The sequence below is a fragment of the Octodon degus genome, unplaced genomic scaffold (assembly GCF_000260255.1).
Source record: "Octodon degus isolate 3935 unplaced genomic scaffold, OctDeg1.0 scaffold00040, whole genome shotgun sequence".
In the NCBI taxonomy this organism is placed as follows: domain Eukaryota; kingdom Metazoa; phylum Chordata; class Mammalia; order Rodentia; family Octodontidae; genus Octodon; species Octodon degus.
The window spans coordinates 1,080,919-1,093,473 of NW_004524616.1; the positions used below are offsets into that span (position 1 = coordinate 1,080,919).

Sequence of the window (12,555 nt, forward strand, 5' to 3'; positions counted from 1 at the left end):
TTTGTAAATAGGATCACAAGTCCGCATCTTGTACAGCAATTAACCACTAAGAAGAATATATGCAGTGTATTATTTGTTGAAACTGTACTTCTGATTTGATTTGAAACTGTCTCATTGCTATATGGTTATCAATAAAACTGTATAAAAAAATAAAAAATAAAAGATACCATTGTAACTTGCAGATATAAGGAATACTGAGAGAGAAGCAAGTTTGGGAACAAAGGTTGGGCATTTAGTTTTATTATTTTAGATTTAAGATGCCTGCTAGACATCTAAGTGGAGACAGAGTAAATGGTCCAATAATAGAATCTCAGATCCACAGGAAAAAAAAAATCTGCTTTAGGGTTGTAAAGCTGCACCAATGCCAGAGCAGGCTTGGAGAAAGCTTCAGTCTCCTCAGCCAGGTGGGGGAAGATGCTCTTGCCTTTCCCTGTCCTTTGTCACGCCCTCTTTCTCCTATTTGAAAAGTGTAATTGGTTTGTAAGGCATATTAGTGAACTTTTCATTGCTGTGGCCAAATGCCTGAGGAAACACAGGTTAAAAGAGGAAAAATTTCTTTCAGTTCACAATTTCAGAGGCTCCAATCCATGGTTAGCTGGCTGTATTGTTTGAAGCCTCTGTTGAGGAAGCGCATCGTGCTAGGAGGTGTGGTGAAGGAAATGCTACTCACCTTGTGGAATGTGAGAAGCAGAGAAGGTGGGCGGAGGCTGGGGAGGACAGAGGGGACCAGGAACAAGATATACACTTCAAAGGCGTCCTGCAAGGACCAACTTTTCAAATTGGGCTCTACCTCCTCATAGACAATTCAGGAGAGTTCATGATCGACACTCATGATTCAGGCTCTGCTCTAGCCACACCCCTGAACAATGGGGATTAAGCCCTCAATTCCTGAGACTTTAGGAGGCAGTTTATATTTGCAAGGAGTTCAGATGTCCTTTCTTTCAGAGGTCAGGTCTAAAGTTCAACAGCCCTAACCAGCAAAAACTACTTCTTCTTTTATGTTTTCAACTTTAAAGTTCAGGTCTTGGAATCTAAGAGGACAGGAATCACCACATACAAACAAACAAACCCATGCAACTGGAGAACATACCCTTAAGAGAAACAAATCAGACTCACGTGTGCAAACATCGCATTGTCTCCTTAGTATGACAACCTGAAAGAGAAAGTAAAATCTAAAGGATACAGTAAGTACTGGGAAAAGGGAATGAACCTGTTCGAAGGAAGGAATTACTGAGTTGAGGCAAAGGATAGGAGAGGGAGTAGGGGAAAGAGATAGAACTATGTGTGTAATCAGGATGATTTGACAACTGTACTGTGAATTTCTGCCAGTCTACGGAAAGGAGCAGATAATGCTTAATTTCTTTTGTCTCCTTTTTTCAACTGTTTCTCCTTTTTCTCTTTTTAATTTCTTACATATTGCTTTCTTCCTCCCAATTTTGTATGCATATATCTGGTAATACGAACAATTAATTTGAAGACAACACTAGGCATTACAACAAACACTGTGAAATTCATATTATTTTGCGTAGTGAAATTGTGTATCATCTGTTTCAATGCTATTTTGTACTCTCTTCAAAAAATAAAAAAATGTTAAAAAAGAAACCCACTAGCAACAAAGATTCCTATCGAAAGACGTCTCAAACAAACCTGAAAATTCCAGAAATGAGCACCAGGAGGAGTGAGGCAGGCGCCGAGAGGGATGCTGGAGCTGACAGGTGGTGGTGGAGCTGCTGATTCAGAATCCTGGTGGGTTTCATCAACTGATTAATACTGAAATGCTCTGCCTATTTTTTGCTTAAAATAGGAACAATGAATATGGAAAGATCTTTTAAATGTTAATAGAAGCAGTATTAAGGAGGCAAATTGGACCTATTGTTTTGGAAACAGCTGAATCTACTGAAGCAAATTTAGTGTGTATTTCTGAGGGCTCCTTTCAAAATATGCTTAATTATAATAAGCAAAACTCCAGGAGGCCTACTGTAGGGAAAAGACCTGAAGATATGAAATCAGACGTGGCTTCCAGCTCCACTTTTGTGGTAAGTCACTGATTTCTGACTGTCACATTCTAAAAATGCCAATTCTAAGATTACTGGTGTTCATTGTGCAGCAGAAGAAACACAACATACTTAGCAATGACAGAACCAAAAGCATCAAGGGGCACCGGGCTAGGCACCTGAGGGGTACTGAATCCAATGCTTCTGTATCTGTCAGGTATGAAAGCAAGCTGAACATTGGGAGTAGCACCTGGATTCCAGTCGCCTATCTGCCACACTTGGTACACGTCCTAAAGCAAGGGGTTCACCCTACCAGGCTCAGTATCCTCATTGGCAATAATGTTTCTTAAGCTCATTGTTAAGGAGATTACCAAGATTAAGTAAGATACTTAGCATAGCTCCAGCACAAAATAAACAATCATAATTACTGGTACGTATTGCTACCACCTGTAATTCTCCTTGCAAGGCTCTGAGGTATGCAGTCATTAATCTTGCCATGTAACAGCTATCAAATTGGAGTGATTAAATCACTTGTCCAAGGTCCACTGGGTAGTGAATTATACACATCACCAGCAAGCAGTAAAGAAAGTAAACAAAGGAATTCTCCGTATGTTAGTAATTTGAGGGGATTGAAAACGTTTTGTCTTTTCCCTAACGTTGAGCAAATTTCAGGCTTCCATCCTATTTCTCAGTTGAGATGCTGTGAATTTTTGTCTCTGTCCTGATACCCACTTATGCCCTACATGTCACCATCCTATTGAGTGCTTGCCTTAACATCCACCTAGAGTGATTTCCATCACTTCCTTTTTGTAGCCCTGTTGTGCTGGTGTTACCTGGTTTTGTCTGCTTTTCAGAAGTTATTGGCTAAGGGCTGGGGAGATTGCTCAGTAGAAGAAGCACTTGCCTGGAAAGTGCAAGGTCCTGAGCTCAATCCCCAGCACAAAAAAAAAAAGGAAGGAATGGAATCTTTTATAGGGGCCGGGGAGATAGCCCAGTAGAATAAGTGCTCGCCTGACAAGCATAAAAGACTGAGTTCAATCTCCAATTCTGGAAAAAAAAAATTATTGGGTAACATGCTTACTTGGTTGTTGTTAGTCTCTTACCAGTAAGCTCACAGAAGGCTTCCTCCCCCACTGTCTCTGATGCCTCGCATGGTGCTAGCACAGAAGTGCATGTCCAGTAATTGGATGATGATTGACCAAAGTGATGGCTTGTTTCTAGATGTCCCTCAAAGTCTTACCTCAAAGGCTCATAGGTGAGGCTTTTTCAAGGATGGCTGACTTTAGAGTGCGTGATTCATTTCTGGTGCAATGCTAAGATTCAGGGTGCTAGAATTAAGTATGGGTGGTTACTAAATCAGCCCCCTGAATGGTGAACTGCCTCCATCCTGGTACAGTAGCCTGGATACAATATAAAAGACAATCTAAGGCTTGTCTTCCCCCTAGTGCTTTGCTACCTTTGTCTGCCATGAGCTGCTGCCCTCTGCCATGTGCTACCCTGCCTTTGAGCCAGCCAACTATAGACTAAAACCTCCACAAACTGTAAGTTAAATATAACTTTTCCCCTTAACTCTGGGTGTCAGGTATTTTGTCTCAGCAACAAGAAAAGTAACTAAGACAACTAATAACAATTCTTTCACCACCTGTCTGAGCCTTTGCACTGTGACCTCCATTTCTTTCTCTTATGCAACATTTTCACTTAATCTTTGAGATCTATCAGCAAATGCTCAAAGAGTTGGGATAAATATTCCTACTCTCTTGTCTTCCCGGCAACAATTCCTCTCTCTCATACATTTATTTACAAGGCTAACAGGACACCATGATAAGACTCGGTTTTCTACTCTCCCAGAGGCAGGAGCTAAATTTCAAGGCTTAACAAGATTCCCGTTGCTCTCGCTCTTTCTGTCATGTTGTGGCTGAGCCAGTATTGGATCTCAATTTGTACATCAGAGTTCATTTTGTTCCCATACTGTTGTACTTGCAAGTAGAGTCTCTGGCAAGTTTGTTTTAATAACAGGATTCCAGAGTGAAAATACCAACTGAATTCATTACAGAAAAGTAAATCCAAACTACATGAGCAGGCTGGAGTGGAAAAAGGCTTCCAAGAATTTTGATTCAAACTCAGAGCCCAATCCTAAGTTGGCAAGCAATGAAACACATACCAGTGTTCATTGGAAGGTGAGCTTCCCTTGGTCATGCCTCCCTACCCTAGCCTTATGCAGCTCCGTCTTTGCAAATCTGTCATACACTCTCATTAGCCAAGAAAATAAAATTTTGTTGCTTTGTGATTTTCTTTTTTATCCTTTCCTATAATTTTCTTATTGCCAATAAAAATCATGTCATAATAATGATATATGTCTACTCTATTGCTCACTATTGCTATGCCTGGGATGACTTTTAGCTCTATTCCCTACACACAATCTAATTGGAAGATAACACAAAAGATCTATAAATCATGGGGTTCCAGCTTGACATGACTACAGCCACCTTGACATGACTACTGCCATTTTACCTGTTATGCAACCCTGGCACATGCACACCAAGCCCTATAGGACAGATGGTTATTAAGATAGTCAGCAAAGCATGTTGTACCAGATACTGGTTCCCAGAATGTTTCCTCACTGAGTTGTCAGTTTCCTAACTGCAAGTAAATAGTTTTTGAGGAAGGCTGGGTACTTCACAGATAACTTACCTTTATCTGACTCGGCACATAACCTCCTTCCTCCTGCATGGACTAGGGGATTCATCCATCTTGCTGCCCTAAGTCCCCAGTCAATTACACTGTGCAGTCCTGAGTCTAACTCTTTCATTGGTCTCCTGGCACTTTCTGCCAATGGCAGCCAGTTTCATGCACCAGGATCAGGATGTTCTGAAACAAAACATTTAATCATAAATTATAATAAAGAATCTGAAGGAGGGCTTGGGAGATAGCTCAGTGGCATACACGCCTGCCTGGCAAGCACAAGGTCCCGAGTTCAATCTCTGGTACCAAAAAAAAAAAAAAAAAAAAAAATCTGAAGGGGCTGACATGTGGGACAGAAACTTACTTCCACTAAAGTTGACAAGGTTTAAGCTAAGAGCCAAAGGATAAGGTCAGTCATGTGAAGTGCACAATATAGGACTCTGTATGTACATACACGTACATGTGCCCATCCAGAGCCCCACCCTCATTCTGTGGATGAAGAAGCCAAGGTTTAGCGAAGGTAAATTTTGGGCCAAAGGCCACTCATATATTAGAAAGAAGGAATTTTTGTAGAATAGGTTTTTTCTTTTTTTTGCTTTACACTTAAAATCTATTTTGTTTTTATATTGACACATAATAACTACATATTAAAGGATTCCATGTAATAATTGTGTACATGTGTATATTATGTAATGATCATATGAGAGTAATTAGCATTTCTATGTCCTTAAACGTTTATCATTTCCTGTGTCGGGAGCCTAACAACTCCTCCCTTCTAGTTCTTAATAAAATATATAATGAATTATTTTCATCCTAGTGTGCTCTAGGACACTAGAATTCATGTCTCTTGTCTGTGTTTCAATATCCTTTATCCAGTCTTCATCCACTCTTCCTTCCTCATCCTTTCCAGCTTCTAGTAATCGCTTTTTATTCTCTAACATTTTTTCTCTTTTTTGAGAGGCAAATTCAAATGTGTCACCTTTAATTTTATTTATTTTTATGAAAGTGCATTTGAAGTTATTTAAGTGACAAAAACTACACAATTACCTTATTCAAGGTATACAGTACAATGATTACACATATACATTCTGTACTAATTACCATAGTCAAATTAATTGACATATCCATCATCACCCATAGTTAGCATTTTTGGAACCAGTTTGACCCAACTACAAATTATAAACTCTTTCTACAGGCTTCTCCTGCTTCTCCCTTAAATCAGAGAAGATGGAGGACTGGCACTTAATTGGAGGAGAAGGTTAAGTGGCTTCCCATGGCTTCCCCTGTATAGTGTGGTGACTGCTGACAGAGGTCCCAGGGGCAGCTGCAGTGAATCTGCAGCTATAAAAGCCCTGGATCAGCAACAGCAGGGAGGGAGGGGTGCAGGAAAGGAAAACAGTGTGGCCAACCAGAGCTCTGCTTGTGGAAAATGAGGCACAAGAAGATATGTAACCAAAGAAAATATAGGAAGACCTAACTCTCAACCTAGGCAGGATGAACTTGAGTCCTCCTCTTGGCCCACTCTGTAAGCAGCATTTAGATATAAGCTGAATTTCAAAGTCCATTTTGGGTCCTATAGCCACACTACTTTTTCCCATTCTCTCCTATACTCATTCAGATAGAAGGTACTGAGTGTGTGCTAACGCTTGGCCCTGACAATACAAAGATAAATAAGGTTGTCTTTACTTGGTCTCCTCTAAAGTAGATTCATGTGGTCCTCAAAGTATGTAATTTAAATATGAAGTATCACTCAAAGACTCATATATTTAAGACAGTAACAGCATCAATGAATCAATCCATTGATTAATTTATAGCTCAATAGGCTGTTAGGAGATGGAGCCTTTTGAAGAATGTAGGTCACTGGGGCCATGCCTTTGAAGGGTACATTCTCTGACTCTTTCCCTCTCTCAGCTTCCTGTTACCATGAGACAGGAAGCTTCCTGTATGATGCCCTTCCAGCTCTGGAAGCTGACCATTATTTGAAACTCTAGAAATCATGAGGCAAAATAAGCATCTCCTCCTTTAACTTGTTTTCTCAGGCATTTGGTCACTGTGATGAAGGTTAATACACCCAATCAGCCAGCAACTGTCAAAGGCAGTGGCCCTAATGAGATCTGTCATGTTTAGTGTCAGCTTTCTACCAAGTAATGTGCCAGCTCAGGGAGTCCAAAGGAAAGCACAACCATTACATCTACCAAAGTCCAGGGCCCAGCAGAGGTGACAGATGGGTTAGCTGACAGCCAAAACCCCTCAGAGCAAGAGATGTGGGAGAGAAAATGCAGGACAGGATGCATGCTGAAAAGAGGGTTCGTAACTCTGACCACACCTAGAAAGTCTCCCTGCAAGAAATGTTTCTTCTTTCATTTTTTAACCAAATAACAGAACCCATATTGAGGGTCAGACACTGTTTCATGTGTTGTAACAATGAGAATGATAAGACTCCTGTCTTCATGGAGCTGAATTCCCAGGGAAAGGGGGAGACCACAAGCAAATAAATAATTCAGATAATTTGGTAGATCACTGGCCCCAGCTACCAGAGACCAGTTTTGTCTAAGACAATTGTTCCACAGACAGGGAAGGAGGGCCATGGTTTAAGATAATTCGAGCACATTGCATTTATCATACACTCTGTCTTAATTACTTTTTCTCAAGGTTGAGACAAAATACATGACCCTCAAAGTTTAAAGAGGAAAGTTTTATTTAGCTCACACTTTGTAAAGGTTTCAGTCCAAAAACACCTGGCTCCAAAGCAGGCTGGCATGGCAGAAATACATCGCAAAGGAGAAATAGTTCATGGCAGGAAGAAGGTAGCAAAGTAAGCAAGCAAAACTCCAAGCCACAAATGACCATAACCACTTTTTTCTGCTTTCTTTCTGCAACTATGTCATGGCCTCAACACAAGGCTATCTTGAAATTTCTTCTGTAAGATTAATTAGACTGCCACCCTAAATCTCTATGGCAACCAAAGCCTTTTGACACAAGCAAAATGCATACAAACTTTCTGCCAAGGCATAACACACCTCTCCTGGAGTCAAACAACCAATGTAGTCTTTCTTCCCAGCAGAAAGATCTAGGCTACTTGACTAAGAGCAGGTGCCAACCCAATCAGTGGACTAATTTCATAATCACACACCCTTAATCTTAGCATCACACCATTGATCAATTTCAGCATCTTGTCTTTGACCCCAGCATCACAAATTCAAGATCCGGCCACATCTGAAAAGCCTCACCTATAACTGCATGAAGCTTTGGGAGGGATATCTAGACACCACCATAAAATCTTATCTCAGCTCCCCAGAAAAACTTGTACACATTCCTTGATGCAAAAAACATTTAGCACATCTCAAGAGTTGCCAGAGTCCTAATAGTCCAATCATTGTAAAAAACCCCAAGTCCAAAATTGCCTTTGAGTTTTAAGGCAAACTCTTAGCTGCAAAACACTGTTACAAGTGAAAGGAAAGTTAAACACCTCCAAACAGCAATGGCACAACATAAACATTACTATTCTAAAAAGTTACAAAAACAGGGATAGAAAGAATTGGACCAAAGCAAATCCAAAACCCAGCAGGTCAAAAATTAAGGCCTGTAGTTCCATGCCTAGCACCCGAGGCAATCGAAGGCAAGATGTGAACTCCAAAGAGCTCATGTGGTTCTGCCCCTGAAGCACTGCTGGAGGTTGTGTCTCCCACAGCTTCTCTCCTGGGCCCAATCTGTTCCCTCCCTGCAGTTTTCCTGATGATCCTGGTTTCTCCAAACTTCTGGGATCTCTTCTGAACCTTTGATTTTACACTTTTTAAACTTAAAGTTCCACACACTGTCCTCAGGGACTGTCTGTTCTCTCAGCCCTCTTCTGAAGTCTAAGGGGAAGCCTTGCTGAACTCACAACTCTTGTACTCATGCACCTAAAAGCAGTACCACATGGATGAAGCCAAGGTCTGCAATCAGCTGGAGCAGGAGCCAGGCTTCTTTCTGCCTTGGCTATAGGGTTCGAGTGCTTATGAATAAAAATCCCAAGAAACAATTTCCCTAGACTTTCAGGAAAAGCATGGCACTCTTGGACTCTCTTTGCAAAGCAGTCTTGAGGCTGCAAATGGTGGAGTTCTGCTGTTGCTTGTGATGTCCTCAGGCCATCTTTTTTATTGTCTTCCTGTTGCTTCTCACCAATCAAGATCTCCTCTGGGGCCAGGGAGATGGCTCAGTGGAATAAGTGGTTCCCTGGCTAGCACAAGGGCCTGAGTTCAATCCCCAGTTCTACCAAAAAAAAAAAACTCCTCTGGTTTGTCATTGAAGTCCATATCTTTACAAGAGTTTCCTTTCTGATAAATTCATAATTTTCAAAACAGATCTGGATAAAAGGCTTCAACAGCAGCTATGTCATAGCCTTAACATTAGACCATCTTGAAATTTCTTCTATAAGACTAAATAGCCTGCCACCTTTAATCTCCATCTGAGACAAAGCCTCTGGACACAAGCAAAATGCATGCAAACTTTCTGCCAAGGCATAACACACCTCACCTGGAGTCAAACAGCCAATGTAGTCCTTCTTACCAACAGAAATTTTTTAAGCCTGGTCCTTAGTGGCAGCATTTCTATCAGCATCCTGGTCCTCTGTGCTCCAATAAGAATCTCTCATCAAAGACAGCCTAAATCTTTCTAGAGGTACTTTTTCATCTCACACCTCCAAACCTTTCCAAACTCTTCCTACAAACTAGTTCCGAAGTTTCATAAACCATGTGGTCAGGTACAGTCACAACAATGACCCCACTTCTGGCACCAAATTCTGTCTTAGTTATCTTTTCTCTTTGTTGAGATAGAATATGTAACACACAAAATTAAAAGAGGAAAGGTTTATTTAGCCCATAGTTTATACAGGTATCAGTTCAAAGTCATCTGGCTCTGAAGTACGCTGGCATGGCAGAAAGACATCACAGTGGAGAAACAATTAATGGCAGAAGGAAGGTAGCAAAGTAAGTGAGCAAAGCACCTGGTCACAAATGACCACAGCAGCTTCCTTCTATAGTCTATCTAGGCTACTCAACTTAGAGCAGGTACCAACTCAACCAGTGGACTAACTTAGTAATCACACACTCTTAATCCTAGTATTACACTATGAATCAATCCCAGCATCACATCCTTGACCCCAGCAACACAAATCTTAGATCCAGCCACCTATGACTGCATGAGGCTTTGGAGAGACATCTAGGTACAAGCCATAACATGAATTATACTTCTATTATTATAACATTGTGGTTTATAATGAAATAAGTATTACCTCATCATAATACAGGGTCACTGGGAGTCCTCAGCTTGTTTCCTGCAACTAGATGTCACCATTAGAGAATGATAAGAGGGAGTGACAGCTAACATGTGTTGCTTATATATAGTCTACTCTATAATCTTGTTTTGGTTACTGCCACTTCAGAAAACCTTGATTCACAAAGATAGGACATTGGAAGTGGAGACAGACCTTTCAGTGCTTTTGTGGCAATCTGAATATTCTGGCTTGATTTTAATCTAAAGCATATAAATATTTGAAATTGTCTCACATAAATTTAAGGCCACCATCATTCACAACTGCAAGCAGCTGATTCTCTCCTGACATGGACGAGGTCAGTTCACCTGGCTTATTCACAAATGGATGGTAGATCCATCTCATCCCAGTCTGTGGGTCTTTTGTACGTAAGAAGTAATGCTCAAATTCTTTTGAAAGGTGATTAGTTAATCCTGCACCAGCTGGGAGAAAGAAGACCATGGCCCAATCTCTTTCAAAATCTCTGTTAATGTTTGGAACATGTCAAAAATACCACAGTTCAGTAGAAAAATACCCATAATTCTAGTTTAGATTTGCATCTATCCCATTCACCTGCTGACTCAAACACAGTTATCATTCTCCTCTAAAGTGACAGAGTGAGTTCATTGAGATGATTGAATGTGTCACAACAGTAAGTTTTGGGACCCATTCTGGGTCACTGAAATGTGCTCCCAGGGGTGACTTTTTATAAAAGAAACTTCTGAGGTGTCTCTCATAACTCAGAAACTCTAACTAGCAATCTATCTTTAGAAAACCAGAAGTAGTATTTCATACTTTTCATCCCAGAACTCAGGAGACTAAAGCAGAAGAATCACCCATGAGTGTAAGGTTAACTTGAACTATAAAGTCAGGCTCAAAGTCTGTCTTGAGCAGGACCTTGTCTCAGGAAACAGAGAGAGGGAGAGAGAGAGGGAGAGAGGGAGAGACAGAGGGAGGGAGGGAGAGAGAGAGAGAGAGAGAGAGAGAGAGAGAGAGAGAGAGAGAGAGAACAAAGAAATTTCTGAAATGGCTCACATGACTTATAATTTCTGGCCAGTGACCTACCTTTATCTCTTAAGTTTTGCTTTGTTTTGCAGAACCAGGAATTGAACTCAGGCCCTTGCAGGCACTTATTCTACTGAGCCATCTCCCTGGCCCCAAGTGACCTACCTTCAGACAGTGTTTGTGCTCTCCTTCCATCTCCTCCCAGAGCTGTGCAACAAACATGAGTTAAGGGCACATACTGTAATGTGATTGATATGTTAATCACATCCTCCAAAACAGTGCTAAGTTCAGAGACTCTTTTTGGCCCACCAGTCTTTCTCTGTGGATGAGAGAATGCATGGACTCACGCACAGAAGCAACCTCTTTGACATGAATAGTAAAACCAGAAAGCTGCCCGGTCATGGCAGCTGCTCTGTCTGTGCACACACCAACACAAAATGACCAATTCATTTTTTCTGACATGTAATCATTCCGCAGCTGTGATTTTGGTTGGCAACAGAAGTGCTCATAACATCCTCAAGCACATCCTCCTGAAAAACACACCTCACAAAAACAAGCATTGTTTACTTCAATATCAACATGAGCAGACTCATCGACCTGGATTGGTATCTCATTAATTCTCTCTACCAGTTGTACCTCAATATCTTGTGCTATTTCATCAAATTATGGTGCCAGTTGAAAAAGAAACCCATGCCACCTTTTAAGCTGTGCCTTTTCCTAGGAATGCCTGACTCATGTCCCTCAGAGCAGCCAAACTGATATTAAAGGGCTTCTTAGCTTCAGTGATGTGATTAACCAGTAAGAATGATGCTCTTAGAGCAGATGTATTTGTCGAGGTAGGCTTCAGTAATTACTTGTTTTTTATGCTCACATTTTTTTTTTCTTAAGAACTAGTCCAAAGGTGTGTATTTTAATGTAGGAGGCCTGGCGTCCATGCGGTGAAGCACTTCTGAAGTTTTCATGTCTTCATTGGATAGCCGCTCACCACATATTATGCAAAGCAGGGTTGCAGAATGTGAGTCACCTGTTGTAATGAACCTGTAATTTAAGTAAGACTCTTGGTACAGTAATTTCTTGATTCAAGAAAGCTTCAGTTGGCAAACAAAACTGTTTGCCAACAGAAGCATTTGATAAAATTTTGGGGGTTTTTTGGAAATGCCACATCAGGTGACAAACACAACCATGGCCATATGCCCAGTAGGAACACAAACACAATAACCATCTCCCCCAGAATCATGGAACAGATTAAATGTGTATATCAAGGTACCGCTGCATTTTCTTTTAAGTGCATCTCTATTTTTACTGGCAGTAGTCTCAGAGTCTTCTGCCACCTCATCATTGGGTCTTTCCCCTTTTTCAAAGAAGCTCTCAGGGATGTTCACTTTTATTCATCTGGCTAGAGTAGTTTTGGGGTTACCAACACTTTTATTCACTAAGTGCACAGTGCTAGAAAAAGGCACAGATGGAAGTGGTAAATAAAATAATGCTTGGGCCACATGTGGACTAAAGTAAGTATTGGATTCTAACTTAAAACCTGCCACCAGACCAAAATTAGAGAAAAAGGAGGGCTACAAGGAAAGCCAA

The 12,555-nt window shown here is 40.9% G+C and overlaps 1 protein-coding gene across 1 annotated transcript in view; it reads right to left on the reverse strand.

Annotated features, from left to right (window-relative positions):
- Positions 1 to 11,373, reverse strand: part of Grxcr2 (glutaredoxin and cysteine rich domain containing 2) — a 41,622-nt gene extending 30,249 nt beyond the window's left edge. The window contains exons 1-2 of the mRNA XM_023715298.1: positions 11,281 to 11,373; positions 11,137 to 11,178 (exon numbers count right to left, since the gene is read on the reverse strand). Of these exons, the coding sequence (XP_023571066.1) occupies positions 11,137 to 11,178; positions 11,281 to 11,373 (135 nt within the window). The remainder of the gene's footprint in view (positions 1 to 11,136; positions 11,179 to 11,280) is intronic.
- Positions 11,374 to 12,555: the final 1,182 nt, after the last annotated feature.